General features: G+C 42.1%; 1 protein-coding gene across 1 annotated transcript in view; it reads right to left on the bottom strand.

Moving 5' to 3' along the window:
- EXOC4 (exocyst complex component 4) overlaps positions 1-14,112 on the bottom strand; it is a 356,086-nt gene that overhangs the window by 172,368 nt on the left and 169,606 nt on the right. Inside the window, exon 10 of the mRNA XM_053405737.1 lies at positions 2,476-2,572. Within this exon, the coding sequence (XP_053261712.1) occupies positions 2,476-2,572 (97 nt within the window). The remainder of the gene's footprint in view (positions 1-2,475; positions 2,573-14,112) is intronic.

Raw genomic sequence — 14,112 nt, 5'->3', positions numbered from 1 at the left:
GGCTTCTTAAAAACTCAATAGCTTTCTTTCCGGGTTTATTTGTCTGCTTGACCCCCTTTGGCGGCAAACAATGTAATTTATTATTGATCAAGAGTGGGGGAAAGTTTAGTTGTGGCTTGTAGCAAATTGTTTATCATTCACTGCCAGTTATGATTAATAAGCAGCGAGCGAATGCTGCAGCCGCTGCAAGGTAAGCTGATTTCTTGATAAACAGGTTTCAACTTTACAAGACTGCAAATGAAGGCCCCTCTGCCTTTGGAAGCAGTGTGTCAATTATTTAAATACGTTAGAAATTCTCAGCAGGAAAACTCATCAGGGGCTGCTGGAACCTGCAAATACCTGAGCTAAGTAAGGTGGAAATGGAAAGCTTATTAGAGCACCATTCAAGTTTAATCTCCCTCCTTCCACTTTCCAGTATGATGATTAATTTTATTTTTATCATCAATTACTAAGCAGCAGCAGGTTTGTTTCCCAGGTCAGTAAATAACAAATTTTGCCATCTGACGTTGTTCTTGTGCTTTCCTCCCAGTTTTGTCCTATATCGCTTGTCTCCTTTGCTTCTGTCATTATGCATTGTACTGGTACTGATCTGAAGTTCTGTTTGAAAGATTAGATTTATTCAAAACATGGATCTGGCAACCAATCCTGGCTTTCACTTTCAGGCACAAAAATCAGTGACAGAACTGCTCAAACCTGCCTTGCCTCTGTCTTCACCCAAAAGGAAAGCAGTGTCCAACCTGGTGATAACATAATAAACAAAGCAAGATGGGAGCTGAAGCCCAAGAAAGAAAGAGGCAGTAAGTAAGGGAACACCTAACCACTTTAAACAAACTCAAATCTCCAGAACCTGATGAGCTGCATCCAAAGGTACTAAAGAAGCTTGTGGATGTAATTTCAGAGCCTCTGTCTATAATCTATGAGAATTCCTGGAGAACGGGTAAGGCCCCTGTGGACTGGAGGCTGGCAATGTCCCTATCTTCAAAAGTGGAGTGAGAAGATGTACCATATTTTCACTCTATAAGACGCACTTTTCCCCTCCTAAAAAGTAAGGGGAAATGTGTGTGCGTCTTATGGAGCGAATGCAGGCTGCGCAGCTATCCCAGAAGCCAGAACAGCGAGGGGGAGCGCTGTGCACTGATCCCTCTTGCTCTTCTGGCTTCAGGGATAGCCACGCAAAGCCTCTTGAGCGCAGCGGGAGCGCTCCTCCCTCTTTGCTCAAGAGGCTTTGTCTTGTTTTCTTGTTTCTTGTTTTCCTCCTCTAAAAACTAGGTGCGTCTTATGGTCGGGTGCGTCTTATGGAGCGAAAAATACTGTGACTGCTGACCGGTCAGCTTAATATTGATACCAGGAAAGGTCCTAGAACAGATAATTAAACAGTTGGGCTGTGAGCCCTTAGAAAAGGATGCACTGATTACTAAGACCCAGGATGGATTGCCATGCCAGACAAACCTCATTTCCTTTTTTTTGATAAGAGTTACAAACTTGGTGGATCAAGGGAATGCTGTGGACATAGCGTATCTTGATTTCAGTATTGCTTTTGACTCCCCATGATATTCTTGTGGAGACGCTTGTAAAATGTGGGCTGGATGAGATAACTGTGGGGTGGATTTGTAGCTGGTTGACTGACCAAATCCAGAGAGTGCTCACTAATGGTTCCTCATCATCCTGGAAAAAAGTGACAAGTGGGTAGTTGCAGGGTTCTGTTCTGGCCTGTAGTTGTTCCTCATCTTTATGAACGATTTGGATATTGAGGTATTGAGCAGATGCACATCTAATTTGTAGATGACACCAAGCTGGGAGAGGTAGCCAATGCCACAGAACACAGAATCAGGATTCTAGATGACCTGGACAGATTGGAGAACTGGGCCAAAACTAACAACGGAATTTCAATAAGAACAAATGTCAGATTCTACACGATGTAGGTTAATGTAGTTAAGAAAACTGAAGTGGGGTGCAGTTTTATGTGCATCCTGCCCTAGCCTTTCTGTTTGGTAAATTCTCTTGGTTCATTTTACCCACACAGGTGTCAACCATAATTAATACTAGTGAGCCTATGCTCATATCCCATGATTTTTTTGCCAGTTTGCCTAAATTGTTTACACAATAAAGTCTACTTCTGCTAGTTATGGAGAGGCGCAAGAAACTGAAGCATGATGAAACCCCCAGACCATCAGAAATCCTATTCAGCACACCCCTCTTGGCTTCTGAGATTTCAGCAGTGACTTCCTCCACACTGTCAAGCTGTAATAAAGTAGATGCTTGACATTTTCTTCCTTTCCAGAGGAAACAGAGGGTCCCAAGATTCTGAATTCTATACACAATACGAAACAATACGGTTTCATTGCACCATTGGGAACAGCCCAAAGCTTTGTTATAACAAACCGAATGTCTGAACACAGCCTAATAAATAAATGTATATTTTTTCCATTATTACATTACAGACACATGCTACACAAAGCAGTAGGATAGGGTTACCTCAGAAGCGGGTGAAAGATGACTGTGATATTTCGGGCTCCTGGCTTGCAGACAAACTTTGTCCCACCGCCTTCTATCAAGTTGTCATCAGGACCTCCTTAAAAAGAAACACACAAAACATGGAAAAGTTTGTTTTCAGGAACTGCCCTCATGCTCATCTAAATTAGTCGACCTTTGCTCTGAATAAATGCCAATCTGAGTAGGATCAGAATGCTGCAAGTGTTTTAAGAATTGCTTACTCCCTTCCCCTTTTTTTGGATGTTGATATGCATGGGCAGATAGGCTGGGAACTTCTATGGAGTTACTTAGAAGACTACACAAGTGAGAAGCATGCTACCAGTCACAGTCCAGGATAGGTGTTTCTTTCCCCTATGCAATACACAGCAACCCCAAGGTTCAACACTGTGAGCAAACTCATGGAATCTTCAAATGAGACATCTTTATTGGGGTTTTAATCCATCCTACCTAATGCCATGTCCACCCCACCCCACCCAGAATTCCCAGTTTCTGATGCCCAAAGCGACAGAGGGGAACAACCCTTTCTGACCCAAGTAAGCTGCAATTGCTACTAGTCTAAGGTAATTATTCAACATTCTACTTTGTCACCAGTCTACTACTGAAATTTACAGACAGGACCAAATTTCTTCCAACAGAAACTGTAAGCCAAACCACACTATTACAAAACAATATTGCACAGTTTTCTTGAGATTTACCAGGCTTCCACCTCTGGATGCCTCTGAATATCCCACAAGCAGGACATGGACAAGAGCCCCCCTTTGTTGTTTGTCTACAGTCTTCTGCCTCCTATGCATAGAATTTTAACTCACCAGTTTAACTTAGAAGGGAAAGGTCATGTTAACTACATTTTAAGTTCCAAGGCCTGGAAACAAAAATAGCAGGTCTTGGTACCTAATCAGTATATACGGTACTTAAATAAACCTTTGTTTGGCTGTGCCAGGGACTCCTCAACAACTAAACCTGCCATGCGGGGGATTTGGAACCAAGGAGAGAAAATGCAACTTGATTATGACTGCATTGGCTTTGTGATAAGCTACCTGCCCTACCCAAATGGCCAACCCTAGAACCAAGGAGGATGCTACATGCTACCTTTTTAAAAAAAAATTGAGCCAAATCTCTCCATGTATATATCGGTGGACCTTTCTCAGCCACATTACTTCTCAGCCATTTTGAAAATGATGGTATCTCTGCAATGCCAATAAGTCTGCAACTGCTACTATGAAGTCCTATATGAAAAACAACCTTCACCTTCACAGAATGCTGTTTTTACTTTTATGAATTCCAGGAACAGCAGCTTTTGTGACCTCCTCACCATTCCCAGAAATCTCGCATACTTACTAACGGTTCTTTTATTTTTCATATCTTTATGGTTCAAAATGGGTTATGGCTACTTTTTACAGCAAGCAGAAAAGCTTTAAATATTTTCCAGCTGCTGTATCAAGGAAGCGTGCCAGTATGTTGATTTAATTTGCCTGGTGATAAACCAAAAGATTTCTCTTTTGGGGGGAGTGCAGAATGGATGTGAAGCAAAATTTATCATAAACTGAAGGATAACTATAGGAGTGAAGAGATGGGGTCCATCAGCAATGTAGCTGAATATTTTCATAATGGACCCTGAAATAACAGTGCTATTTTGCACAGGCTTCTCCATGGGGAGAAAGAATTCGCTGCTACCAAGGTCTGCTGTATGTAACTTAATGATCCAACTGAGCCCAAAGCAGAGACACACAGCAAAACTGCCCATTCTCAATGGGGTTCCCTACTAACACTTTGCATAAGAATCTAAGAAGAGCCTCCTGGATAAACTTCATTGGATGTTCATGAGTTCTAGTGTTATGAGAGAGAAATAAAAACTTTTCTCTATGTACTTTCTCCATGTCATTCATCATTTTACAAACTCCTATCATATCACCTCTTGCTTGCCTTTTCTCCAAACCAAAAAGCCCCAAACACTGTAACCTTTCTTCAAAGTGGAGTCACTCTATCTCCTTGATCATTTGGGTTGCCCTCTTCTAAACTTTTCCCATCTCCATGATATGCTTTTTGAGGTAAAGCAACCAGAACTGTACACAGTATTCCAAATGAAGTCACACCATAGATTTCTATAACAGCATTGTGATTATTGGCAGTTTTATTTTTAGTTCCATTCCTCATGATCCCTAGCATGGAATTTGCCTTTCTCACTGGGTCAACATCTTCATAGAGTTTATTCCTAGTCTGTCATCTCATGAGCATATCTGTGAAATTAGTATTTTTTTGCCCCAACATACAACACATTACACTTGTTTACGTTGTGTTTGCTATTTTACCACCCATTCACTCAGCTTGAAGAAGTCCTTTTGGAGCTCTTCACATTCTCCCTTTGTCTTTAACAACCCTGAAAAAGTTAGTATCATCAACAAACCTGGCCACCTCTTTGCTCAGTTCTAGCTCTATACTGTTCATGAAAAAGTTAAAAAACACAGGTCTCAATACGGATCCTTGAGGGACTCCACCATTTCCCACCTCTCTCCATTTGGAGAACTGTCCATTTATTCCTACTCTTTGCTTCCTGCAACTTCACCTATTTCTGATCCACAAGAGAACCTCTCTTCTTCTTCCCTGACTTACTCAGAAGTCTTTGTCAAAAGCTTTTTGGAAGTCCAAATACACAATGTCAACTGGATCACTTCTATCTATATGCTGCTGGCTGACACCCTCAAAGAACTCTAATAGGTTTGTGAATGTGCTCTGCGCTTCCCTCCTTCCAATCAGAGGGCAAGCCTTAATCAGGTAATGTAGAAAGGAATGCAGGGATCAGACAAGCATTCTATCTAGCCCAGCCTTTTCTACTCTGTCAGCAGCTCCCCAGGATCTTGGGGAGAGGGTTCTTCCCCATCACCTGCTACCCTTTCTTTCAAATCAGTGATACCATGGATTCAGTTCAAGATCTTCTGCAGGCACCACACAAACACTACCATTGAGTTATTGTCCTTTTCCAAATACTTCCTCTGATACAATGTAGAAGTAGAGCACGTTCCACTAATTTTAGGTTATTGTTTTTTTAAATAAAGTATGCTTCATTGGCCTTCTGAACCCCTTTTCCAGATCTCTTGAACATCTGAGATATGGCAGGTTGGAACCAGTGTTAGAACTTGACCAGTTATGGAGTCCTGAATTTGGGACAACCTCCCTTGGTCTCTGATAGTTCACTCTGCAGCAAAATTGCTTTCATTCAACTGGCTTTTCTGGAATATTGTTTTAGACCATATGTTGTGCTGCTGTTATAAAATTTGATTGATACATTTGGTTCTTGTTTTAGTAAGCAAAGAATTATTATTAGTAGGAATATTTATATGTTTTTAAATTTGTATGCTGCCATATGCTTTTAGAAAGGCAGAAGAGAAATTGCAGTAATAAATAAGATTAAATTAATATTGTTTCTATTATATTAACAACAAATTTCAAACTGCATACATTCACTCAGCCATCCTTTAAATAACACCATAAAAGTCAGCCAGACCAGCCACACACACACACACAAAAACAACTGGTTTTGAAACCAATTTCTTTCAAGTCCTGTCACAAAATAAAGCTTGTTCTTGTATGCACAATAATGCAGAGAATTTGGAAATAAGTTGTAGATAATTGAACCAATTTCTCAGCCTGGAAAGATGCTGTTTTAGAGTTGACTGGGAAATGGACCAGCCAACCTGTCTCAGCAAGGCTCTAGATTCTTCCAATTTTAAAACCTGCCCAACCTATTCCCATGTATATCCTGCTGGTTGTAATAATTGGAGGGAATTTGAACCCAGTGGAGGTTCTAAATATTTTAATACCAAAAAAAGGAGGGAGAAAATGTTACATCAGTTATCCAGTGGTACATAGCTAAGGCAGCTAAATAGTATTGTTAGCCGTGGAATTTTTAGAACTTAATATGCCTAAGGAGCCATTCCTTGGTCACCTGCCAGCAGCATTGAAAGTGCAAACCCAGCACCCTAGCCAAGGAGTTTAGTGCCATGAGCCACTATAATGATAGATACATAGAGATGGTTTTCAGACTATGACTACGATTCCTATAACTGAGCAGTACAAGACATTTAAGTCTAACAGAGCAGCCGTTTGGGATGTTATGAGGGAACTGGCCACCCTCAAATATTTCTTGGGACTTTAAAAGACTGGTTTGTTTGAGGATAAAAACAAACAAGCACGAAGTCACTTCAACTTCTGGAAGCCTATAAAAAAAATTAAGACATTAATCAGAGGTTAAAGAAAGCAAAAAAGATCACCAACTATCTATGATAAGATCAGAAGCATTTTCCCCGCCTCTCTCTTACTCCAGAAGTAATTGTGCAGGGGTATTATCTCTATTGGGACGTGGGTGGCGCTGTGGTCTAGACCACAGAGCCTAGGGCTTGCCAATCAGAAGGTTGGCAGTTCGAATCCCCGCAATGGGGTGAGCTCCCGTTGCTCGGTCCCAGCTCCTGTCAACCTAGCAGTTCGAAAGCACGCCAAAAAGTGCAAGTAGATAAATAGGTACCGCTCCGGCGGGAAGGTAAACGGTGTTTCCTTGTGCTGCTCTGGTTTCAGTGTTATGTTGTGCCAGAAGCGGCTTAGTCATGCTGGCAACATGACCCGGAAAAACTGTAAAGCGAGATTAGCCTCGCAACCCCAGAATCATCTGTGACCGGACTTAACTGTCAGGGGTCCTTTACCTTTAAGGTAAAGGGACCCCTGACCATTAGGTCCAGTCGTGGCCGACTCTGGGGTTGCGGCGCTCATCTCGCTTTATTGGCCGAGGGAGCCGGCGTACAGCTTCCAGGTCATGTGGCCAGCATGACTAAGCCGCTTCTGGCAAACCAGAGCAGCGCACGGAAACACTGTTTTACCTTTACTATCTCTATTGGGAGAAGCTAGCAGTTTCATGGAGAAATGAAAAGATCTGTGAACCATCTAAGTTAACTAGAAACTATGTGTGCACCCAAAACACCATGGAATTCCTTGCTTGGGTGGGCAGTGATAGGATGTCAGAATTTCAACTCTGCAATGATAAGATGCTGAATTTTGAGTGAATAATTTCCAATGCAATCTCATCCATCTGGCAGTTCCTCCCCAGGATCTCAGAGAGAAGTCTTTCACAGCCATCCTTGAAACGTGCAGCCTTTTAACCGGAGATATTATGAATTAAACCAAATACTTTTCAATGCAAATAATTTTCTCTATTCTTGAACTATGGCTCTACACTTCTGATGAATAGCTCATGTGGCCTTCAATGCTGAAAAAGCTGTCCTCTCTTCCTAGATTCTTCTACACTGAGAGAAGACCTTGCTATTTCCAAGGTTTTAAACAAGGATTTTGAACAAAAGAGAAGGGAAGAAACCACATTAATATTTATTGAGAGTAAGCACATCAGTGCACTCTTAAAACTCCTGCTAGAAGCAGAAAACTGTAACTCCTGGTAGGATTTGCTTCCACCTTATCCAGGTGGGTATAAATGGATGGGGGTGAAGGGGCAACCCAAGGTACCCCAGTCTGCTCCCTCTGACCACTCATCATCACCCCACCACCACTCCCCTGGTCTTCTTCCCCAGGAGTTCCCTTGGTGCCTCCCACCCAGCCAGTCCATGACATTCTCCAGGAAAAGGTCCTTTCTCATCAACTTCTACCTGATGACCCTTTCACCTGGAGACTTTATTTACTGAGATTATTTTTTTCTGGTAGCCTAGCACCCAAGGTTTTATGAGGGAGAGCAAACATTTTAAAAATCCCTATTACAATACCAATACCAATACCAAGGGGTTCACTCCCACTAGTGGGGTGCCACAGGGTTCTGTCTTGGGCCCGGTCTTATTCAACATCTTTATCAACGACTTGGATGATGGACTCAAGGGCATCCTGATCAAATTTGCAGATGACACCAAACTGGGAGGGGTGGCTAACACCCCAGAGGACAGGATCACACTTCAAAACGACCTTGACAGATTAGAGAACTGGGCCAAAACAAACAAGATGAATTTTAACAGGGAGAAATGTAAAGTATTGCACTTGGGCAAAAAAAATGAGAGGCACAAATACAAGATGGGTGACACCTGGCTTGAGAGCAGTACATGTGAAAAGGATCTAGGAGTCTTGGTTGACCACAAACTTGACATGAGCCAACAGTGTGACGCGGCAGCTAAAAAAGCCAATGCAATTCTGGGCTGCATCAATAGGAGTATAGCATCTAGATCAAGGGAAGTAATAGTGCCACTGTATTCTGCTCTGGTCAGACCTCACCTGGAGTACTGTGTCCAGTTCTGGGCACCACAGTTCAAGAAGGACACTGACAAACTGGGACGTGTCCAGAGGAGGGCAACCAAAATGGTCAAAGGCCTGGAAATGATGCCTTATGAGAAACGGCTAGGGGAGCTGGGCATGTTTAGCCTGGAGAAGAGGAGCTTAAGGGGTGATATGATAGCCATGTTCAAATATATAAAAGGATGTCACATAGAGGAGGGAAAAAGGTTGTTTTCTGCTGCTCCAGAGAAGCGGACACGGAGCAATGGATCCAAACTGCAGGAAAGAAGATTCCACCTAAACATTAGGAAGAACTTCCTGACAGTAAGAGCTGTTCGACAGTGGAATTTGCTGCCAAGGAGTGTGGTGGAGTCTCCTTCTTTGGAGGTCTTTAAGCAGAGGCTTGACAACCATATGTCAGGAGTGCTCTGATGGTGTTTCCTGCTTGGCAGGGGGTTGGACTCGATGGCCCTTGTGGTCTCTTCCAACTCTATGAATCTATGGTTAATCTGCCGCATTCTGCATGCAGAGAATGTGCTCCAACCACTGAGCTACAGATCCTGTGCCCACCAAGAGTGCTGTCTATGATTCTCAAACACAGCAGATCGAGTGTTCAAAAATCCAAAGTCAGGACTTTGAATTCCTAAACATTGGAGGGATTCTCGATATACATGTTAAACAGTAACGTAAACAGCTTGTTTCCACCCATCACATCGTAACATACTTATGGGGCTCCAAGGCTTATTGTGACAAAAACGTCACCCTCCACGGGTTGTATCCCTGAGCATTTCAGTAGTCTATGTCTAGCAATACAGTACAGTCCTGCAGTCGACTCGCAGGTGTAGCTTTGCCATCATCTCCATCTTCCACACTTACCACTGATTCTCCACCACACCAATTCCACTAAGCTGCAGCTTGCTATTCCAAAACATGATTTATTACTTTCTCTCATTCCATCTGCCCCCCCATATAAAGAATGGGGGGGGGGGGAGGACAGCCTCAACTACATTTTATCATTTGATCAGAGTCAGACACACTTAAAATATTTTTTGACTCCATAATCTGTTTAAAATTCAAGCTGCTTTCCCCTCTCTTCTTATTTTTTGACCAGGATTCATCAGGAGGAGGTCTGATTAATATATTTGCCATCTCCCGTATTTACTATTTTCCCTATCTACACCAAATGCCACTGAACAGCACAGTTGCGGCACAACCCTAGGCACAAACTCCACCAAGAGAATGCAGCAGCATTTTTAGTCATGATGTGAAATTAAAACAATACGGAGTATAACAGAAATGCTGCAAGCAATTAGACCACAACATGTCGCCTTATATTTGCATATGGTTTGCTGCCATTTCAAAACACAATAAAAGGCTGCCATCCACACACACCCAACAACTTTTATTCAGAGTGAGCTATTCCATCCCCAAATATCAGAAACAATGGCTTTTAAGTCTAGTTCTTTGTCCATTCCACTACTGGGAGAATTTACATTACCGGTATTTCCCCCACAATCTTGTCAGAGTATCCAGTGAACATCCCTTCCCTGTACAGCTCCTCTCAAACCTTTTAAGCTGGATACTTATGCTCGTATTCACTGCTAGTCCTATTCAAAGTCTTCGTCTTCTTTGGCGATCACTCGTAGCCAAGTAAGATTGTCTTCCATAAACACGGTTTTAACAATGAGTTTGTAAGTGACTGTGGAGGCCAATGTGGACTTGCCAAGCGTGCCTTCCTCTTAGCACATTTCTCCCTTGCGTACTGAGTTCAAGTGTCTTCAAAGCCCATGACACCTTTGGTAAAGTAGACTCATTGAAGTTAATGGACATTACTAATTTAGGTTCAGTAATTACAATGGGTCTGTTCTGAGTAGGACTTGGGTGAATACAACTCTGCTATTATTTGTTACTGCCAACCCTGAGCCACAGAGGAAACATACTGAGCTAACATACTGAGCTATGATGCATGTTTACTCAGAACTAATTCCCACTGTGTTCAAAGAGGTTTGATCCCTAGTCAATGTACTAAAGACCTCAGCCTAAATAGCTGGGCTGATGTGGGCAAATTGCTCCTGACTTCCAACAAAGGGTTGCACCTTTTGGTCCTGACATTCTCAACCTCAGTTTCCAAAGGATGTACTGTTAAGTATGCAGAAGGTAATTAATGTAAAAATTTGAGCAATCATACTGAAATGAAATAAAGAACCAGGACAGAGGGCAGAAGCACCACAGAAATATCATTTCCCAAGGCAATTCAGAGATCTCATGGCTAAGCAACAAGGTCTTCTAAGCTCAATTCCAGTACTCTGTTGAGTGACAACAGGAAGCAGATGAGGCAAGCTGGGGGCCAAGTGGACAGGATAAATGGGTCTGATGCACATAGCAGGATGCCTACTGCATCACATGCCCAAATGGCAGAATTGCCTCTAAATGGGCCTCCAAATGGCCAAAAAGCCAGTCAAAGTGTGGCTGAAAACAACTTGAAATTTCATGCTAGTGTAGAAAGGTGTTGTTTTGGAATAGTGACCTGAAATCAACAAATCTATTATCATTTACTCTTAACTGCACACACTGGATCAATAAAACCCATACATAGTGTGTCCCCATATATAAACACTCGTAGACAGATTAAATATGGCATCGAAGATATTGGTACAACAAATACCTAAGGATTAAGGAGCTTTGCCAGCTCCAGCGCTGCTATGACTAACAAACCCTCCAGGGGCCGGTTTAACAAATTGCTCCTGATACTGGTAAACTTGCTGGGTCCTCATCAAGCTAAGAAACCATTGCCAGTCTTGCTTGAAATCTGCTACATCAAAGCTCAAACAAGAGAAAATCCTACTTGGCTATTCTGAGCTGTGATATCTTTATCAATCTGCATGGGTGGGGGGAGAGAGAGATTGCCATTACTTCAATGAACACAAAAGGAGTCTGAATTAATTCATTATCAAATAATGTGTACACAGAATCTGGGTAATAATATGGGCTTTTCCCAGAGGGAACCCTAAATGGATTGTCTATGCCAGCAAAGCACAAAGTACAAAGCTACAACTCCCATCTGCAGCAGAAATGATCAGATTGTTCAGAATTCGAGCTGTCAGATGGCATTACTCAACCTGTTCATCCATAATCTTTTTCAGATGGGCTTTTCCCCACCTCCTCATTTCATTGCTTTGTTTTGCCCAAGATTCAATCAAACGTGCATTAGGCATTCGAAAGCATCTAACACGCTGACTCCCCAGCCGCATTAGGAAACCTCAAGACCCTGGTGTTAATTTGGTTACAGCTTTAATCCTTGCATTTCAATGCAGAAGTAGCTCCCGTAAAGACGATGCTTACTGATATTGGTGAGAAAACACAGAGGGGCCCATATGTAGGAGAAACCTGAGCACCAATAACCAAGATGGTAACTCAACCCCTCAACAGATATTAGCAATTGTGGGAAAGCAGCCAGAACTTTAATCACAATTCTTTGAAAACACAGTCAGGGATTTGGAAATACTGTTAGCCCAGGATATGATCCTAATACCATGCTTAATCAAAGCCATGGCAGGCAACCTGCAGACTTTAATAAAAACCAATTTCATAAAAGTCACTGTGTCAAAAACATGCTGAACCCTAATTTAGTAGACTCTTGGGGAAAGGAGGAAAAGTTTACTTTTCCATATATTTCTGGGTGATCTATACCAAAAGCAACACAAGGCTGCTCCTACACTGAGAACACAGCTCGTATATAACCAGCATCTTCCAGAAAGGAACGATGATTTAATTTCCCCCTTCTTCTGCTATTTTTCTCCCCTTGTGATATTTCAAGGAGAAGGGCAGAGAATTCAATGTCAGCTAGAGCAGGAAGTAATAATTTCCTTGCTTATTCTTGTGCTGAATGACAAGCAGCAAGAAAGAGAGAGAGAATGGAACATGGAAACAGATCCTCTGCTTCACAAAAGGTGGCAGGGTTTCTCTCTGAGCTGCAAAGAACTGGTCTTGCACAATCTGAAAGCCTTAACAGACAAGTGTCCAAAGGCAACTGGCTTGGTTCTGTGACTGTGTATCTGTGCATTCATCACGGTGCTTGAACTGCAAGTGTCTCTCCACTAGCAAGACTCCCACTTCCCAGTAAATGGGCTTGCTGCCATGAATGCCTAAATCTTTTGAGGTCTGGTTGAAATCTGATTTACAGAATTATATTTTGGTCATATATTCAGTCTCCAGAGATATTCAGCCTAGACTGAATGGGTGCCTAGTAAAATAGGTGTATAGTCAATGTAACACTGCCCATCTCTTAAATATGGTTCAAGGATCAGAAACAAATGGCTCACATGATTCTTCACTCTTCTGCCTCCCTCTCCAGCACTAATGCTTCTCTTAACTTCTCTGGCTTTAATCTTGGTTCATCGGTACACTTGCACTGACATTAAGCAAGGTTAGTTAACGAATGCAAAAGCATCTAGCTAATGCTAACGATGATGTAAAACTAAAGCATTATTTAAGTCACCAAGCTCTGTCACACACCCAGGATATGTGTTACAAAGACATGGCTTTTAGGGTGTGCAGAACTACCAGGATTCCCCACAACACTTCTTTCCCCTTCTTTCCATGAAACCCTGCATGTACCGTATTTTTCGCTCCATAAGGCGCACCGGACCATAAGGCGCACCCAGTTTTTAGAGGGGGAAATCAAGAAAAAAAATCTTGATCAGTCCCTTCTCCCTCCTGGGGAAAAGCCCACAAGAGCCGCTTTTCCTGCCTGCCTGCCTCCCCCCTGCAGTCGCTCCATAAGACACACACACATTTCCCCTTACTTTTTAGGAGGGAAAAGGTGCGTCTTATGGGGCGAAAAATACGGTAAGTGGCCTCCTTGGCCCTTTCTATCGGCCCATATGGGACCAGCACAGGTGACTGGGCCTGGCGAACATTTAATATTCCTACCCTCATGGCTGCGATTCGTGGGTTGGCCACTTAATTTTATTTTGATTTTACTGCGATTTTGAGCTATGTTTTAATCAATCATTTGATTTTGTGTTTTTAATGTATTATATATTTGATGTTAGCCGCCCTGAGCCCAGCCTTGGCCGGGGAGGGTGGAGTATCAATAATTATTATTATTATTATTATTATTATTATTATTATTATTATTATTATTATTATTATATTGTTGTTGTTATTATTATTATTAACACACAATTCTTTTCCTAACATTTCTCCATATGCTTTCTTTGCTGGTTGTTATATTTGCACGACATACATTCCTATGTGGCTTTCCCCATTCTTTTCAATAAACAATGCTGAAACTAAACAAATGTAAAGGCAGTAATACAGGCAGTCATGGTGGGACAATAATGCAGTCCCAAGCCACAGGGC

Source organism: Podarcis raffonei, chromosome 10 (genome assembly GCF_027172205.1).
Source record: "Podarcis raffonei isolate rPodRaf1 chromosome 10, rPodRaf1.pri, whole genome shotgun sequence".
Taxonomy (NCBI): Eukaryota; Metazoa; Chordata; class Lepidosauria; order Squamata; family Lacertidae; genus Podarcis; species Podarcis raffonei.
This window is presented reverse-complemented; position numbering and strand designations above follow the sequence as displayed.